Source organism: Micropterus salmoides, unplaced genomic scaffold (assembly GCF_014851395.1).
Source record: "Micropterus salmoides isolate LMB-PRFRI ecotype aquatic unplaced genomic scaffold, ASM1485139v1 Ms_hic_scaffold_17, whole genome shotgun sequence".
Lineage (NCBI taxonomy): Eukaryota > Metazoa > Chordata > Actinopteri > Centrarchiformes > Centrarchidae > Micropterus > Micropterus salmoides.
The window spans coordinates 1465370-1485645 of NW_024040817.1; the positions used below are offsets into that span (position 1 = coordinate 1465370).

Sequence of the window (20276 nt, forward strand, 5' to 3'; positions counted from 1 at the left end):
AAAAAAAAGGACATTTAAAAGTCCAGGACCAAGTGCTATAACACACACAAAGAATTAGAAAACAACATAGAAAGATTCGAGCAAAGGATTCATGAAAGCAAGTCTGTCGAAGCAGAAAGTGCTCATTTAAAATACATTTAAAATAGGGAAATGACCACCAAAATATTAAAAGTGAGTTGTTTCTTATCTTCTCCAATAACAAAGACTTGACCTTAAGGTGAACGAAGCAGCTTTATGTGATATTACAGAATTGTTATCTAGTGCAGTGCATCATAATCCGGATATCAGAACCCCAGATAGTGGTCGAGAAAGACAGAAAGAGAAATTAAGAGGCAGCAGGCTTGTAGCTCCGGGCAAACCAAAGAGAGCCACAGACCGATTATTATCTGTGAAATCGTATATTCACTTCAGTTCCGCCTAAATAGAACTTTAGTTCCAGAGGGAACGGCCTGTTCTGAGAACGCAAACACTCGATCGCTTCAAAACAATAGTTAGAGCCTCCCACAAACAATTAACCCACATTAAAGATTTAAAGAGTTTTCTCTCTAAAACCAGCGATCTGTCAGGCCGCCACGCCCGGAAACACAACTGCTGGCATCCGACTAACACACACCACACATTAATGGTGAGGTCATCGATTATCTAAAGACGTTTGATTACAAAACACTTGGTTTAAATTACATAAGATGCTTTTGTGAAAGGTTTTGTAAGAGGATTCTGTTAAATTTTTAGCCCTGATCAAATGTTTGAACTCCTCTTTTCCTCATGTTCTGCCTCTAAAGCTGAATTCATCCTTCACACCAGGGGTTAACAGGAGTCACGCTGTAGATTTGTACCAGATAGGTTTTGATTTATGTATCGTACGTGATAAGAGAATTGAAAATTGAAGTGACTGATGACTCTCCTGTCGTCTAGTGGACCTCCATGGACCCAGGAAGTTGCAGGGGTACCAACCCTTTAAAGAATGTCTGCTTATTTATACATGGATATGGACAGCTGGACATTAAACAACTCTTTACTGATTGCCAATAACTTCTTCGTTGTTCTTTTGTGTTCCTCTCTAAGATGATCATTTGGTAATCTCATCGTACTTCAGGACAGACAACATGCAATTAGAGTTCTTTATTTCTCTCCCGTGAGATTCAGGCCCGGCTTCTGTGGTCGGGTCGATCGACGTGAACTTCTGACTGAACTTTTCCAGGCAGCAGAGGCTCCAGTGATAAAGAGAGGAAAGAGATTTTCTTCAAGGGGACGGGAATGTAATTTCTGGTTTCCCACAGAATTTCGACAACATCAGTCTCGCATGCTGCGTTTGTGTCTCTCTTTTTCTGTTTCTCTTACAGCGGTCATGTGGAAAATCGGATCGGACAACGGCAGATCAAAATGTATGATGTGCCCGAAATCCATCTGACAGATTGTTAGATTGTTCAGGCAATTAATCAGGCGCTGTGACCCCCCTTAAAACCAAACGTCAAATGGCGACCACGTACAGTATCTGCCCCTTCAGAGAGGCCACTTAGTGTCAGCTTCAGTTTTAGTCAGACTCTGACTTATTTTGAATACAAGTATCCACAACGTAGAGGAATAATTTGTAAGTGCTGTGACACAGGTTTCCCCAGGTCCTGATAGCTGACTCTAGGTCAGACGCCGTCTCTCCTCTCTGCCTGCTTGGCGACTGACTGGCACAGCTGATATAATAATGCGCTGTTGTACATGTGTTAAGTACCCCAAGGTCGAGATTATCTTTATTATGTTTCATTACAGACAGACTGACTGGCTCTTTGTAGAAAGTGTTGCACGTGGCTTCAACGACACACAACATGTGTCGATTTGAACCAATTACCAAAAGACTCTTCCACCGTGCATAGAGGGGAGAACAATAATCGTGTCTGGGCACTTGGTGAATCTCTGTAGATCTAGGAAGGCTAAACATCCCCAGAAAGGAAGTATTTTTCAGATGTGGTGTTCACACAGCATCTCCTCGGCTGAGTCTCATTAAACCGTACTATGTACAGTAAGTTGTCTTCATTACACCTGAACGTGGCTCACAAAATGTTTTTTAACACATGCTACATAAATTTATCGTAGCTAGCTGTAATGTCTCCAATTACAGACACTAGTTTCTTGTTAAAGGGTAATTCTGGAATTTTTTCCTAAACATTTTGTACTTATTAGTGATTTAGATCCTAAAATATGTAAAAAAAAATAGGGCCCAGGTTTAATAACACCAGAATTAGCCTTCAACATGATTTTTAAGAAATCGTATTACTGCAGAAAGTCGACTAACCGGTTACTTCAGAGTATTTAAAAGTAGGTCCCCTGTCTTAATAGTTTTTCCACTTATGTCTTTAATTGTTTTCAGAGTTATGCAAAGGGAACTCTTTCTTTCCTTCCTCTGTAATTACATCAATTTCATTCCAGATTTCCTCCCTCGTGACATTCATACCACTGCAGAGGGAACCTCCCTCTCGTGGAGTAATAACAGGCTGGAAGGGCCCGAGGGCCGAAGCCGCTCGACCACATCTGAGGTTCCTCTGGGGTCAATCCCAGGTTCCATTTGTTTTACAGATGGAAGGCATCGAGTCCTTTGTCAGCAGGAACAACAAGCTGTTGTTTCCAATCATAATAAGGTTTGTTTCAGTGAACCAGACTGGAACTATTTGTTCTAAAAGCAGAGAACTGTTTTGGTGTTTATTTATGGTTCTTTGCAGTTCAGTGGGTAGAGCAAAGCAATGACACTGACAGATGTACCCCCCCCCCCACCTCTGCAAGCTGCCGGTCACTCTGAACGTGACAAGTCGAAGGCTGGTTTACAATTTTTACTTGACGTCTCGCAACAGATAGCTCTCATTTTTATCTTTACATTCTGTCTGCAATGAACTAGAGCCACGCCGCTACCATGGTGCGAAGGTTTCCTACATTTTTCTCTTTATTAATATTAAATTAAATAACTTTTGAGCCAAAGGTTGAAAAATAAACTTGTCAGTTCTCCCTGATGGACAAACCAAAACGGGTGCGATTTAATGAAACAGAAATCTATGAAGATTCTCAGTCATCCAGGTCATAGTTATCCAACGAAGGTTAAAAATCAAGGGCAACTGGACTTGGTTGAAGATACTGGAAGACGTTTCGTCCCTCATCCGAAGGACTTCTTCAGTTCTGACTGACTGGCAGGGAAACTCAGCTATTTAACCTCAGTGGGGTCGTTATCCCGGGTCATCGATACCGCTGGTTCGTTAGTGTTCCTTGTTGCTGTGACGACAGTCGTTACAGTCGTCCTGTGGCCAAGACTGAACGACCATCGTTGGTATCTTCACCTGAGGCCAATAGGTTACGTTTGTTGAGTTTCCTGGGAAGTGATGAAAGGACAGCATTGTAAGTGGGGGATAAGTGGTGGCGTAGACCCCCTCCTCTGTTGTAAGTAAGTAGACAGTCTACTTACATCTGAAGGACAGAGGACACTCGTTTGAGGACCACCAGGTGCACATTTTAGACAGAGAAGATGGATGGTTTGAAAGAGGTGTCAAGGAAGCATCTACACCAGGGTTGAGAAGCCGTCATTGAACAGGGGAGGGGGTCTACGCCACCACTTATCCCCCACTTACAATGCTGTCCTTTCATCACTTCCCAGGAAACTCAACAAACGTAACCTATTGGCCTCAGGTGAAGATACCAACGATGGTCGTTCAGTCTTGGCCACCGGTAGTCTTAACGACTGTAACGACTGTCGTCACAGCAACAAGGAACACTAACGAACCAGCGGTATCGATGACCCGGGCCAACGACCCCACTGAGGTTAAATAGCTGAGTTTCCCTGCCAGTCAGTCAGAACTGAAGAAGTCCTTTGGATAAGGGACGAAACGTCTTCCAGTATCTTCAACCAAGTCCAGTTGCCCTTGATTTTAACCTTCGTTGGATAATGAAACAGAAAGTGAGTGTGACACACTCTTCTGTGTGCGCTGCAGTTTGCTAATTATCCACGTCCACACCAGGCTCTCGCATCTGCCTCTAAAAACAAGGCCTACGTGCAATCAAAAAGATTTTCATAATCAGTGTGCCAGTAACTTTTAAGACAACAACCTACCGTAAACCCCCTCCCCTACCCGCCACGCCGCTAATCGTTCAAAACATAGTCTGACTCGCCACCGGTGCTCCGGTCGCTCTGTGACAGAGAGACGTCGTCTGCAGCTGAAGCGTTAAGACAGAAGAAAACTGGGAGAAGATAAGGAAGGTTTGGGTTTGGCTTGCTGACCATTTAACGTTAGCTGTATTGGTGCCTTTTGTTGTTCAACATGTTCAGCTTTTCATAAAGCCGACGTGCTTGCCAGTCACTTTTCTTCAACCGACCAATCACAGCCTGGATGTAGCGGGACATTTAAAAAAAGTTTAACATGCTACATCAAAATTTAAAAATGTTATACAATATGAATATTGATAAGTTAGTACGTAGCATTGACAAATTAGAGACCAAGATAATTTTTCTTGCACAAGGATTAAATAAATAAAAACAACCCACAGGAATTAAACAGCTGTAACTGGATTTAATATTCAACTAGTGGTTAAATAATATACCATTATATGAAATTATAATGAATATAGTAATTAATATATTATTCTTTTAGGCTACTAACAGTATACTTTTAACTGAAAATTATACTCTTTATTTAATGTTATAATATTATACTACTGCACTCATGTACACTAGTTCCTCCTCCAGGTTGTGGATAGTCTGCAGAGGACAGACGTAGATTTAGTCACGAGGCCAGGGTGCCGCCTCCTCCATAGAGCAACACGCTCTCCTTTTTCTGTTTTACATCCGTTCTACTTGTTATTGTTAGAATTACTGTTTATCGTTTAACTTTGTTCAAGTTGAGAAAAATATTAGTAATAGTATTTGGCGCAGTTTCCTTGATAATCTAGCAAGTAGACTCATAGTACTATTTGCTCCATTATAATCGAATCGCAATATTGTCCAGAAAAATCGCAAAATGACTTTTGGATTTGTGATAAAGATCATATCAGCTGGCTGCTTCATTGTTCGGGCTGTATCAGCTAGTGTTATCCGAATAGTTGTGTCGCGCCTCAGTTACCCTGATGTGTTGGATTGTGTCACGTTGTGTCGTGTTTTACAAAACGAGCAGTCTTTTCTTTGAAGACTCTTGTTTAGTGTGACTCTGCTCTTTGTTGTGTTCAGGCTTCGGGTTATTGGAGACACACAAACATCTAAACAACGTGGGAACATATTTCAGCCGACCCAAGTGGCCTGGATATGATTAGGAAAAAGCAGATGTGTGTGTCAGAGCGCTGAAGGTGTCAGGAGTGTGTGCAGACCTTCTCACACACAGAGTGGTAGGTTGAATCTAATCTGCTCATCTCACCGCCTGCTGCATTAATGTCAAAACCAGTCAGAGTTAGAAATGCCCTCTTTTTATATATTATTGCTATAGTAAAATAACTTACCAAATACATCAGCTGGACAGAGCAGAGCATGATGGGACACCACAGGACGGGCAGAGTGTAGGAAAAAGAAAAACATGAAATTAACTTTTAAATTTTAAATCCTCACATCTCTTTATAGAGTCCTCTTCATAAAGTCACATTACGCAAGTACCACTTGTGATTTAATTATCATGAATACCACTGTCATTTCATTCTGCCTGACTCATACCAAACCATTCCCATCTTCCAACTCATTTAAAAGAGTGTGTTATTACAAACACCAGTGGGAATTTGAAGCTATTTGTTTTTTCTTCCCACATTAAGGAGTCAGGCCTAAATTAAAACGCTTATAATTATGAATTAAAGTGACAGGCCAGAGATTACAAACCTTTCTTAGCTTTTTTCTGCAGCTTCAGAGTGTCTGAAGACCTCTTCTTGATCTCCTGACGGGCCTTCTTGTACTCTGTAGACAAACACACACAAATACAGACGGATGAACACACCGTGTGAAGCATGCAGAGGAACTTCATGGGCACATAAATAGACCCACGTCTTGGGTTAGATTCACAAAAGACACCTATCAGGTATGCACACACACACATATGCAAATAGAGAGGTCAGTGAACACCACGCAGACATGACAAGCATACCGCATGCCTACACTGCCCTGCAAAGCCTAAACGCAGTAACATTTTTTCTCAAATTTGAAAACATAACCAGACATTTAAAAATATTACCACAGAAATTATGTGGAGGAAAAAATAACGGCAAGTAAAATTCATAAGAATGAGAAAAAGACGTACTAACCAGACTGCTGGTTAAGGCTAGCTGGTGAGATAGCCTTAACCAAAACTAATTTACCCACGACAAAATTTAAAAATACATTTTCCGAGGCTCCAACATCTTAGTAATTGAGTTTGTTAAACAGCTTAAAGAGCCTTCAAACTTCAAACCCTCTTTTCTAAACTTCACTGTGTATGCAGTTCCTACTCTCTGTCATTGTGTGGCAGTGTAGGTGTGTTTCTACGTTTGTGTACCTTTGGCGTGGTCTTTGTCCAGAGTGTTGGCTACTCTCTTCCACTCCTCCATCTGCTCCTGTAGTGGGTTGATCAGACAGTCCAGAAACACCCTGCGAACACACACACACACACACACACTGTTAGAGCGGACAGAAGTCAAACATTTGAGACTTGGTTTATGGTTAGCGTTACAGTAAGAGCTGCGGTTAGACATGCATGAAAGTCTTAAGGGAATTAATATGAACGAATGCAATGTTCCCTTAAGCAATGGAAGTGTGTGTGTGTGTGTGTGTGTGTGTGTGTGTGTGTGTGTGTGTGTGTGTGTGTGTTCCTTACCGACAGAACTGTTAAAACAACATCAGGGATAAAAGTTACTATTTGAAAGTGTGTAAAGAGTCTCTTACTAAAAATGTTGATATACTCTGTTTTCTAATATAAATTTTAATCGTTTCCTGAAAAGACGCTAAATCCCGAAAGATAAACCAGCAGAGAAACCTCACTTGTAGTCCTGAACTCTCCTTAGACTGATTGCAGATCAAGTACATGCAGTCACAATAACATTCCTTCTCAGTGTGTCTGCGCTGACCTTTATAAAAGGATCAGACAGTTCTTGCAAGATGGGTCACTAATTAGCAACTAACAATTATTTTCATTATTGATTAATATGGCGATTATTTTCTCGATTAATTGTTTGGGTCTCTAAAAATGCCCATTTCCGTTTCCGAGCGCCCAAGTCGACCTCTTCAAATGTCTTGTTTGTCCAATTAACAGTCCAAAAACCAAAGCTATTCAGCTTGCAATAAAAAAAAAAGCAGAGAAAAACTGAGACTCATCCCTTGAACAAGCAAATTTTCGCCATTTTTCCTTGATAATTTACGCAAATGATTAATCTATTATCAAAATTGTCAGCTTTTAACTTTCTTTTGATCAAATAAAATAATCGACTATGTCAGATTAGATGATCATGATGTCTTAAATTCCACCAAACCCAACCAACCACAGCGTGACATTCTGTCGGGGTCTCTTGAGGTGACCTTAGACCCCGAAGCGCCACATACGGTCTAAAAATGGACGCAGACAGCAGACACGCACGCAGTTCTGCACTACAGCAGGTGTCTGCAAACACAAATGCTTTAACACACGTTTGTTGACGCACAGAGGTGAATCTCTGTCGGTCGTCTTCTGCTATGACACCTACATGGGATAAGATTATTGCGCCCAAATCTCTTTTCATACTGGATTCAGGCTGGTGTTGTGGATTGTGATCCCAAGAGGAGAACGGAGGGATTTTATATCCCACTAGCCTGGGAACACCCACGGATCCCCAAGGAGGAGCTGGAGGACGACGCCGGCGTGAAGGGCGTCTGGGATACAGTGTGCTGGAAAGTGGATGGATGTTTGTATGCGTAGATGTGTCCAGCTATACTGTATCTCTGTTTACTGACTCCGCTGGAGGTCTCACCCTTTCATTTCAGTCTGGCTGACTCTTTCCCTCCATACTGAGAGAGTTAATGGACTCATGCAGAGAGGGGGAGATAAAGAAGAGCAGAAAGGAGTTGGGTCAGGAGGAAGAGAAGAAAGACAGAGGAGGAGGAGGAGGAGGACAGGGTGAGGTTTTCAAGCTCTTGAGGGGGGTAAGATGAGGTAGATAAAAGGATGCGGCAGCAGGAGGTGGAAAGGGAGACGTGGAGGACTCAGAAAATGAGTTTCAAGATGAGTCAATAAGCAGCATAAACAAAACCTCACGAGGCAGCAGATGAGGTGAAAATGGAAGGCACAAAGAGAAGGATGAAGGGGTTTTACGCAAAATTAAAAAGAATTTTATCCTCCAAAAGATTAAAACCCATAATGGAAACACATAAATAAATAATAAAATTGATCAGGACAGTTATTTTTTGCCATAATAATGTGTTTAGAGCAGCAGGAGGAAGGAGGAGGAGCAGGTTGCCATGGAGATCTGGGAGGAGACACCTGTTCAGCACGCGCACACACACACACAGATACTCACATGGAAAACTGGCGGAGTTTGGCCTCGATGCTGCGGTGCCTCATGCACATCCTGGTGAGGGCTGAACCGATGTCCCTGGTCCCTCCTGAAAAAAAACACAGACAAACTTTAGGTTGTCTTCTTTGGACTAAAATCCATCAGCAAACTCACATTCACTCACACAACCAACCAGAACATGTACATATGAAATGTTGAAATTACTTTTTGTGACATTTCTGAATAAGCCCCCGGCGCCAGTTTTTAATCTGACAAGGTCGGTAAGAGCAACATTTTCACAGAAGAGATTCACACAAACGTACAGGCTGCAGCAGCGGAAGATGGATTAGAAATGTGTTTTGATTCATTTTCTTATTCATCACTGCAAACGAGAGGGGAAAAAAGCCTCTGATAACCACCTCCTCATGACCATCAATCTCCCTATTGAACGCTGGACTTCCAAGCAAGGGACTTGTGATGCAGCATTTGTGCAAATAATTACAACCAGCTTGGGCATCAGTCTATATAAAATAAGCAGAAGCATCCTTTATTCTCTCATTAATGATCAGGAGATCTGGGTAAGTTACACCGGTGAGAAGCGAAGGTGAACACCCCTCATTAATTAAGCCACTCGGATGAATAGTCAGTCAAATGCAAAATAAGTTACTTATTATAAATATATTTCATCTCACTGCTGTTCTCCACCAGCGTCGCTGCCACTTTCATATCCCCGGAGCCATATATTGCACAAGCATTTTGGTTTTAGAGGCAGCTGTCCTGCCACGCTGGAACATGCCAGGGAGATTTATTGTCTCCGCAACTTGTGTCAAAACCTGATCAACGCTACCTGAGATTTTGGCTGCATGCAAATAAGACGACCACGGACGAACAGACCAGCCCAAAGACGTTTTTGATAACTATCTATTGACGTAAGAGAAGACCAGATAATTAGACAGTTTCATTTTGCCGCTCCTCAACATTAACAGAGAGGTCAGAGGTCATCTGTGTGTGTCCCTTGCTCAAGGACGCTCCAGCAGGGTGGAAACTAGCCTGTTTGAGAGCTAATTCTTAGTGCAGCAGAAGCTCCACAGGCACCCGAAGGGACCAGATGGTCGTCATCCCCCCCCCCCCCAGACAGAACACTCCCTCCTGGGGGAAAGTTCACTAGACCTCAGCCTGTCAGCCTGGAGATCCAAAAACACCTCAAACACGCCAATGTTTGTGTTAATACACTCATGAAGACCTTCAATAAGCACATGCACCTTTTGAATTTGGACATAAATTTTATACCAAATCCACCCTCACATAATGCAACAGTTTTTGATTTTGCATCTTATACTTTCTCTATTTTATCTATATCTTATATCAGTACATGTGTACTCCGTTACTCTTTAAGGTTAACTTTTTTAGGCTGCAGAGTGTATTATATCAATGAAGGGTCCCCACACGTATAGTTTTACAACCGAGTGTGTGTGGGTCTGGGGTGGAGTAGTGAGCACTGCATTGCACCACTGACACCTCTTTCTCTCCTCCGCTCTTCCCTCTTTCCACATGTCCTCCTTCCTTTCTCCTCTTCATCTTCCTCTCACCCAGTCTCTCCTTTTCTGTCCTCTCGTCTCTTCAGCTAATAAGGTGAGAGTTACACTTCCTCACAGCACAAACGTATCATGTTATGTTAAAAATTAAGAATTATTTGATATAGTATGACTGTTTATGTGGACTGGATGGATTATTTATAGACTTGTTGGTAAAGGACTCAAAGACCAGCTGTTGAGATGTTTATGTTGACACTATAAAGAACAGAAAATGGCTAGGCTAAAAAAATAAATAATAATAAAAAGGTAAAATGCCAAAATCGCTCTCCATCATTGCGGTGATATATTACTTCCTTGTTGGATATTGCAGTTTAATCTCTGCTGCACGTTTATTGATTTGCAGCCCAAGGTAAAGGCTTAAGCCAGATTTATAATTGTGCATTAAGGGCTCTGGCAGAGACAGAGAGAGGCAACAAGAACCACAATGTTGGAAGTACATTTTACTCCTACGTAGTACGTACTATAGTACTTTAAGGTACTTTACCTGAATGCATCCATTTCATGATAATTTATACTTCTTTGTTACAAGGAAGATGGGAATACTGTACTTTTTACTCAACTAGCTGTCACACAAATGTAGTGAAAAGTTACTTTTAATATCTTTAAAATCTATTATAAGCTTTTAAAATACAACATTTTTTACAACACACTGTTAAAGATTAACCATTGTTTCAGTTGTTTTCGGCTTGTTACCCCATGTAAAAAAGCAGTGTCTATTAGTGGCCCCTTTTCACTTTTCAGATGAAGAACCAGTACTTTACTATGTATAGTAATTAAAACCTTAAGCATCTATAACAGCAAAATTCTGTTTAAGCATTAAAGCATCACAATTATCATTACAGGGGGGAAAGTAGTATTTTAATTACCTTTTGTAGATAATAGTTTAGTTTAACTCAAGGAAAGTTGTGAAATCAGAACTTTTACTTGAGCATTTTTACCAGCCGCTTGTGTTTTCTTCAAGTTTCTGATGCCGATAGTTCAGAGTGAAGACAACATGAAGCTTATCTTACAAAACCATCTCCTCTGTAAACCTTCAGCTCTCTCTCTTTATCGCAGAGAATGAATCCCTATCAATACTACGACCTCCCCGCCTCACTCTTATCACAAAGTAAATAAAAAATAATTGTCACTCTTGGAAATATTGTGAAAGCACGGCCGGATCACGTTGGATTTATCTGTTTAATGTTGGTGAAATCTGATTTTTAAGTATAAATCAAAACCTTCTATCTACAGCGGGACTCCTGTTAACCTCTTGCGTCCGCCGGCTCTAGTTGACGATGTTGCACTTTTTCCAACTCGTCGACCGAGGCTGAGGAAGATCATGGATTGATGAATCATTTAATGTCACGTGAAAATCTTTTGTTGGCCTTCAGCCCTTCAGGTCAAGTGAAGTTGTGGACTTGATTTCTTCCATGAGCGCTCTCATTGCATTCACTGGTGTCAATACAGAGCGCAAGGTCTAAATCTTTTTAAAGGCATCATGGCGTCTCTTTCTCTTCTAAAATCCTCAAGCAAATGTTGAGGTTTTCCTTAAGGTTTCAGGACGGATATCTTTGGGGCTCGGCTGTTCTGAGTTTTGTCTATGAAGGTTCTCAGTCATCCAGGTCAGAGTTTTATACCGTTTCTTCTGGGCATAGTCTTTTCTCACTCCAAACACCATCTCTTCTGTTTTCCTGTAGTCCTCCTTCACACCATCTCTCTCTGTCACCATTCCCACTTCTCTCTCTTCACACATCATCCCCCGCTTTCCTCTACTCTTGTCTACTCTCTCCTCTTTTTGCTTCGCTCTGTCCCTTGTCCTTTTCCTTCCTCTTCGATCCCTCTTCTCACCTCCAGACGAGGTGTTACCCTCCTCTCTTCTCACCTAGTCTCCTCCACTCTGCTGCGCCCCTTTTGAGAAACAAGGTGTTATACTTCTGTCAGGCTGGCTAAATTTCCATCAGTCAGCTGGGCAATGTGAAATACATCATTTCACAGTCCCCACAGAGCTGCTGTGTGATTTTAGAGGCAGATATCATTTAGGATGGCTGTGTTTATGCTCCTAGGGGCAAGAAACTGCTCTCTGGAAAATAGTTCTCTACAAAAAATACAGTAAAAGTTGAAAAGCAGACATCCAAATGAACTTGGCTTCTAAGGTGTGTATGAGTCAAACATGCTCCGAAGCTGGCATAGTTTCTACACAATTTAAAATTGCAGGACATTAAAAAGACCAAAGATGGACACAGTTCAGGAAATGTGCACTTATTTCGGGCTACTGTAGCCGACGAGGAGAAAATGGATTTCCCAGACTGGCATGATTCATGATGATTTGGCTACACTACCAATGTTAGGCCTCTCCCCTGACTGTTTCCGTGTATGTGGTGGCTCCAAGCTTGGAAATTCGACCTTTAAACTGAGCAAGAGTAGAACAAAGGGAAGATGATAATTTCAACAGAATTGCTGAGTAAAGTGTAAAAGTAATCTGATCTGACTCAACATGATGGTATTCCTCCCTCTGCCAAGAAGCTGCCTGTACAAGTCTTTCTTAAATACACGAAGCTGCACTTCATTTTAGTATAAATCGCAGAATCTGGCAGGAGGAGAAGGGAGAAGGGTCTCTAACTGCAACACGATTTGTCGTGAATGGTTTCAATCATGATTGATTTTAGTTGGTGTCATTTTGGTCACTGACAGGGCAAACTGTGGGCCAAAGTCAAAAATCAAACTGAACTTGCAAAATGCAAAGACAAAGATCTTGGCACATCTGGGTGCAACAGAGTCTAGTGGCGAGGAAAAGTGAAATAACGGCTGTTTCTGGTTACACAAAAAGGATCTTACTGTTTAACCTACTGAGGTCTCTCATGCAACACGACTACACTCCACAATGTAGTCGTGTTGCACTTTTATGCTACTTTGACACGCGCATTAGTCCCCAAGGATGACGTTGAAGCCATTGCAGCCTGATTCAGCGGCTGTCAGCTGAGGCACAGAGCCAGAATGTTTCCGTGAACTATGGGTTTATTTTTGACTAAACCCCAGAGTTGGTGGTTGTTGGGACAGTGGAAAGACTAACAACGATGGTTTAAGTGAATTTTATTTAGTTTCTGTCCAGTTTTAATGAAGCGCGTTTTACAATGATCTGCCAGGTAAAAATACTGCTTTTCCTCAATGGAGTCTGGTGGGCCGTAATGCCCATTTGTTTTGGTATGAGATGCTTGTGCTTTAGTGCGAAACTTAGTGGCAGTGAATGTAATTATGAAGTGTGGATTTAAATGCTTTAAAATCTACATTATGTCATGTCCCTGTGTCTGATGAACCTCTCATCACTTCTGCCTTCAAGAGGTTGACTTTATTTTTACATGATTTTTTTTACAGTTAGACCAAAAAGTGGCACACTGGTGTTCATCCTCGCCTCCTTGTGAATCAGCCGTGCCGTTCAGACTACACAACTTGCTGACACAAGACGGGAGTTGAGGTCGCTGTGGCGTTCACACTACGTGACTGATCGTAGACAGGGGGTCACACACTACACGAGCTGACAACGGCTGTCACCCGATGCTGGTCTCCAACCCACTTTTTGTCAAGAAAACACACGTGAAATGTGACACTACACACGAAACAGCTGTTGTTTGTTATAATGAAGACAGCAATTATAAATACAATGGATACAGGTGAAAGAATGGATTTGCACACGCAGGTAACAGGGATTGTCTGAGCTACAGAGAGTGCTGGAGGTGAGTAAAAAGTGTTTTGCAGAGAAAAGATAGCTGCCTGCTCTCATTGGCTGGATGTGGATGTCGAGTCGGCCGACTCCTCCAGATATTTGGCGTGTTAGATATCTGGCTGACGTCTGCGATGTGTCAGGGAGCAGTTTTGATGCGTCATTGAGTAGTTCACACGTAACGACTGCCGACTGCCAATCAATTGCTGATTTACCCCTGATCACAGCCCGATGGTTGCCAAACTCACCGACCGGCAAATCGGGCTTAAAATCGTGGAGTGTGAACTAGGCTTAAGTCAAAATAGCTCTCCCAGCAAACAAGCTCACATTCATAAAAATTAGCGTTTGTTCAAGTTAACAAATCAGTAAAATGTTTTGAAACGTTTAGCGCTTTTATTAAAATTGTACAACTAAATGTGCTTTGGAATCTGGAAACACTAGTAAACTATTTATTTTGCAGTTAAATACAAAAACTGGAGAAAGGACACTGGGTTGGTTTTAGGTTGGGTGTTTTTTAGTTTCATAGTATTAGTCGGCTAGTCCTGTTCCTGCAGGGCCACAGTCAGTCAATTAGTTCCTGGTCAATTCAGCTAATTGAACCGACTGTGGACTTCTCACGCTAGGCCTGAGTGTATATGTATGTGTGTTTGTGTGTTGGTGAGTATGTGGGTGTAATGACTGGCATTGAGACCCAGCTGACCCAATTCAGTGGGACAGAGCAGCGTCTCTGTCTGACCTGCAGCCGGTTCACCCTGAGCCTCGAGGCTCCACAGCAGCTCATCTGCATGTGAGACCAAACATGACCCGTTCAAGCCCTCAGAGGAAGTCGTGATCACAGCACCATGCAGGAACAAGCGATGAGTCAAAGACAAATCAGAAAGAGTGTTAAAAAGAAGTAAAATGTGAAGTGTATTGATATTGGGGAGCTATAAAAAGGTCTTTTAGTTTTAAAGTTTTAAAAAGTCAGTAAACAACATGACAGAATATTTATATTAATTTATCATAAAATAAACATAAGCTACCACAGAATTTAACATCTCAACCTGTGGGAAACACTGTGTAAATGTATGAATGTAAAGCAGAACAGAAATGCAAAAGACAAGGTGCGCTCTGCTTAGTCTTCCTTGGATAAACAACGGTTAAATAGACTATAATGTATGGAGAGAAATTTAGAAAAAGTGCTAGAGCTATATCCCTGTCTTCCAAGTGATGAACTTCTGATCAACCAACACCACAAACAGTTTCGAGTCTATATCGCGTCACCTTGAGGACCATATTTCCATTATTGTGAAATTCTTAGTTCTTATGAGTAATCATGTTCAACAAAACCGTTCCCATTGTTATTTCGGGCTGTACGTGCATTCGCCAGCGTGTTTATTACCTCCTCATTACTTGAACTGCTGCTATAGATTTCATGCTGAGTCACTTATAGTGACACACTTCTTCTTGCTGCAACATCAGTACAGGATAATATTACACAGAGTTTTTGACAGTTGATGATACAGATGCATTTGAGACGGTATCTCACTGACTCTTATGTCTTTGTCCAGCAGTCAGCAGCTCCCACATGAATATTTAAATGTGTCGCGATGCAAATATGACCTTTGGAGTGTTTTTGCAGTCTGTGTTTATTAACCACAAACAGCAAACAGACCGTCAACTCACGTTTTTGTCTAAGTACGTGTGACTTCTGACATGCTTCCATTGACTTACATCCAATTGCACTGCTTTTGCTCCTCCTGAACACACTATAAAAATTGAACTCCACTGATTTAGCAATGCCCCTACTAACATTATCAGACTCACAAGTGACAGTTTTAAATAAAAATTTTTAAAAAATCAAGAAGCAGCACCAGAGATATCCTACCTTTCGTCATTTTTCATTACCCACAACTTGACCGGCGACAGTTTGATGGGAGATTAGGGTGTTATGCTACGAGTGGCTAATGTAGCCTGGAGCCTGCAGCAGAGATGAGCAGCGGGCCACAGAGGTCTGGTGAACTCACTTCTTCCTAACTTCATTTTCAAACTTCAGCCCCAACTGAGGCTAACATTTATCGGACTTCACTCATCTCCCTCTGACACACTAAAGCATTAGTCAGAAAATAAAATAATTTGATAGCGCTGGTGCTGAAATAGATCTGAGTCATGACGGCTACAGTTACTGACAAAATCACCAAAATAAAAGCGCCAGAACAAGCAGCAAAGCTTTATGTTGAGTTTATTAAGAGCTTTTACTTTGAAGAGTTCTGAAGGACATTCAGAAGAGTCTCTGTCCTGCTTGACACACCTCTGAAAAAGCAGTCAGTAAACATGTGATTGGATTCCCCTGAATTTCCTCAGCGTCCATGCGGATCAAACGCCGACACGCACACAAACTGCAGCACATGCTTTATTGTGAGCATGTGCAAAAGTGTCCTTAATCAATTTGTTTAACAAGGGAGTTATTTGGAATCGATCTTACAACCTTCTTAACACGAGTCCCAAACAGTAGGCCTACAGCCTGAGCTAAACCTGCACAAGCGGAGACAAGGATTTGGAATAATTTGACTTTCTTCTGGCTTCCTGTAAGTGAATAGTTTCTCAAATTCTTGGCGTGTAATCATTAAAACTTGAAAACGGTTGCATCAGTAGGTTTAAGCTGAAACTACAGAAAAGAAGCCGGAATAACAGGCCTCCGGCAAGGCAGCAAGTACAATCCAGCAGACAGAGACCGAATGTAACCTTAATTTAAAACCCGCACAGAGTATCCTGACCGATTTTTTCCGAGACGGTAACCTCGCTGCGGATCGAGCGGATCTCGCAGCTCTAGATGCCATAACCAGCTGATGGTGTCAGCTGCGTCAGCGTGGCGTTTGAGCTTTACAGTGAACAGTAGTGACCTGGAATCTTAGACTCCCTTCATCCGACTGGGATGTGAACACAAACGCTGGTGGAGCTGGGCTGAGGAACCGGAGCAGCTGAAGACACACACACACACAGTGACCCAGCAGGACAGGCAGTAAATCACAGCCCTGTAGTATGGGGCTATATTTCTTGTCTTGTTGCTACAGGGAGGTTACGACTGGAGAGCTATTTTTGAGAACTGGAGCATGAGGGAAGAAGAGTAGTAGAGGATGACGAAGGAGGCCCAGAGGAGAGAAGAAGGGATGAAATCATGGTTAGAAAGTAGCAGATGAAGACAGAAAGGCCAGAGGACGAACGATATTGCCGCTCAGTGGTTCCTTTAATCTGGTTCCTGCGCTACATGTCTCACTCTAAACAGCAGGACTTCTTCATCTTTCTTTGCCTGCTTCTTGATGTATTTTCAGTTTCTGTAGAACTTCATCATTTCGGTTCAGATATAGTGGCTCTGGCAGCTCAAGCATCTGTTACTGCTAATGGTAACTAACCTGTTCTTCTTCTTTTGTTCATACCTAAAAGGGAACACAACGGTTCATTAACAGGTGACACCTTAGATCCTTTTTTAGCTGAAGTTGTCTCAATGTCAGTGATGGATTTTATTTAGATGCGATGGATCTAGAGAAAGAAATTTGTGATACCTTCAACTAACTAAATCTACTCATACTTCCCTTTGCACTCTCTTTTCCTACGTTGCCTGTCAGTTACATCACTGTGAGGGCAGAGCTTTAATGTCAGGTGTGATTTCCATCTCGCCGTGACATCATCGTCACTGCAACTCTGTTGAAAAGCAGCACAAAACTCACGAAGAAGAAGAAGTTACAAAAGCTTTTGATGTCACAGTCCGAGGGTAATGGTCGATGTTAAATCAGCTGCATGGTGTTGCCTGGCGGTTGCATCAGTCAGCATCTCTCTCTCTCTCTTCCTATATAGCCAAGGTCACTTTACCACTTCAGTGCGTCTCACATGTCAACAAGCAGCAGAAGTGTCGTCGTGCCTCTGCCGTCAATCTCTTTAATGCCGAGGCACGAAACACTGAGTTACAGCTAATTAGCAACATGTCAGAAAGGTCACATTGAGCTCAGCTGGATACAAAGAGAGTCGACTAAATGTTAGAAGCTGCAAGCCAACTTACGCTTCACATGAACTACGTCACAATGCAAAGAAAGAGATTCTTTAGGCATCTCGACAACCTAATACGATACTAATATCAGTCTGCTTCAGTTATTACTGTACACTCACAGCAATAAGATTTACGAGCAGAGGAGAGTTATATGTCGACCTTTCTTTGCCCTGGGTTTGACCTCTCAGGCTACATTCAAGGTTCAAAGATAGAAAGATTTATTTGTCACATGACCACATTTTCAGCATGTGTAGTTAAAAATGGGGGGCGGCACACTCTTTTTTATACGATTTTAAATACACGTAATATAAGCACTAAAATGTTAAAGCACATATTTTCATATTTATATACAAAATTTAGTTTACATTGCAGCATTTGTGGGTGAATGCGAAAGGCAAAAAAAAAGGGGTCAACATCAGTGCCAAACTTTACATCCCCGTCACACACAGTCATAATGTAGAAACGTGTTGGCGTTCTCCTTTAACCTGGTTACAGTACATGGGAGGTGGGAGTTTTTTTGGCGAGTAAACAGAATTCCTTGCAGCTCCTCAGGGGTTGACGGGGTCGTACAGTCCTGGAATGCCACACACCAAACCGGGGAGGGGAGCGGTCCAGAGATGCCTGGCAGTGGAGGCTGCAGTCGTAGGATGCCTTCTGCAGGGGTGTGTGTGTGTGTGTGGGAGTGGGCGTTTACAGTAGAGTCTTAGGATTCTTTAAATAGGCGTCCTGGGAATATCTCCCCTCTCTGATTACGTCCTGGAGTTCGACTGATTTATCAGTTTGCTGCTGTTGGGATTTTACTATCATGTGTCAGTCGGTGAGAGTCGCCCCACCTCTTATATGATGGACGATCGATAATGAACAGCAGCATTTTAGGATCACCTGCTTTAAAAGTCTTTGTTGCTGCATTTTATGAATGAATGTCGGATTTCAGAGCGTCTGCAATCAGTCGGGTTCCAGTGGACAGTTTCATTCATTTTGCACATTTTTCTATATATCTGTTGACCTGTTACTGTTATAACTGGTATCCTGGTGGGACAGTGGGGTTGCCGTGGACAGCGATTACTGTCAATCATCAGCAGTAAGACAGCTGCTGTCCTGTCAGCTGCTGCGACCTCGACTAAATGAACCGTGAATCTGTTAAGTTATTTGACAATTATGATAGATTTCAGGATAGAGTTTAAATTATCAAATGCATTTATACACGTTATGTTTTTTAGGCATTTTTAAAAGGAAGCATTTTAAAACTAGGAAATAAAAGGGGAAACATAAAGTATAGTATTGAAACAAGAAATTCCCCGAGCAGAGCAACAACAATCAGGTGCTGGTAGATAGCAGGATAAGTCTATGAAAAATCAAAAAACAAACTACTGATCTGACTTTACGCATCAAAATGTAGATGTGTGTCACAACTGTGTGAGCCTGGAGAAGCAATGGGCGAAACGCGTTGCGTAAAGTCAGATCAGTGTGCGGTAGTTTGTTTGTTGATTTTTCATAAAATATAGTATATTTTATTGATATTATGTGGGGGGAGAAAAACTCGTCGTTCCCAACGTAGCCATAGTCATAAATTTGAGGAGCAAATTATAATATTGCAACAATTAAGTTGCACATTTAGGGGAAAAGGTGTCCTAATATTACATATAATAATAATAATAATATATAATACTTCTCAAAATATTATGAGGTTTGTCCTCTAAATTCTCAGATACACCCCTAGAACAGTAGCGCCTACTGTGGAAAAAATGGGGCTAAAGTAACAAAAACTTATTTTGAGTACCAACCTTATTTTCTCAATAAATAAATTGTTATGCTGATAAAAGATCAGTTAAGATCATTAAAAACATAATAAAAACATAGAAAATCAGCAGATGTGTTGTAAACTGTATTTGAACATGTCGCACACGGCTGCACAGACACACCGCAGTATCGCTTGTCCTGTTATCTCCGCCATGATTCCTTGAACCTTTACACACAAGGTGGCAAATTTATGAGCCTCTGTGGAGCTCAGGGGGAATATCTGGGCAGATACTCATGGACCGAGATGAACACTTCAGTTATTTCTCCTCCTCTGACAGCTGAGAAAACAGAACGAGCGACTGAACAGCTCAGAGGAGGACACGGAGACAAACCAACCTCCCAGCCATCCGGCCTTTAACACACTGTTACTCCCTCACACACACGCACACACACTCTGAAGGCTGACCGCACACACAGGATGAGTGGAAACACGTCTCCATCTACAGAGAAACTGGAATGCAGAAACAGGATCCCGCTGATATCAGACGCTCTTTAATCCCAACACTTTAAAACAACGTAACGATATCGTCCGCAGCCTTGACGAATTTCAGCCAACACACACACTCTTTGAACAGAGACTAAAACAAAGTAAAGAGCGCGTTTGATTTGTTTGACCCGAGTTGCTGCCAGCCCCCCAAGCGCTCTTATTTCCCCGCTAATCTGTAGTCTGAAAATGTTGGCAGGCTGACGGCGTCCACCCACAGCCCTCTGCGTG

At 42.0% G+C, this 20276-nt stretch overlaps 1 protein-coding gene across 2 annotated transcripts in view; it reads right to left on the reverse strand.

Annotated features, from left to right (window-relative positions):
- LOC119907941 (protein MTSS 1-like) overlaps positions 1 to 20276 on the reverse strand; it is a 66923-nt gene that overhangs the window by 14255 nt on the left and 32392 nt on the right. For both annotated transcript variants that reach the window (XM_038725650.1, XM_038725649.1), the window contains exons 4-7: positions 8467 to 8551; positions 6477 to 6568; positions 5828 to 5902; positions 5461 to 5472 (exon numbers count right to left, since the gene is read on the reverse strand). In XM_038725650.1, coding sequence (XP_038581578.1) covers positions 5461 to 5472; positions 5828 to 5902; positions 6477 to 6568; positions 8467 to 8551 — 264 coding nt within the window. The remainder of the gene's footprint in view (positions 1 to 5460; positions 5473 to 5827; positions 5903 to 6476; positions 6569 to 8466; positions 8552 to 20276) is intronic.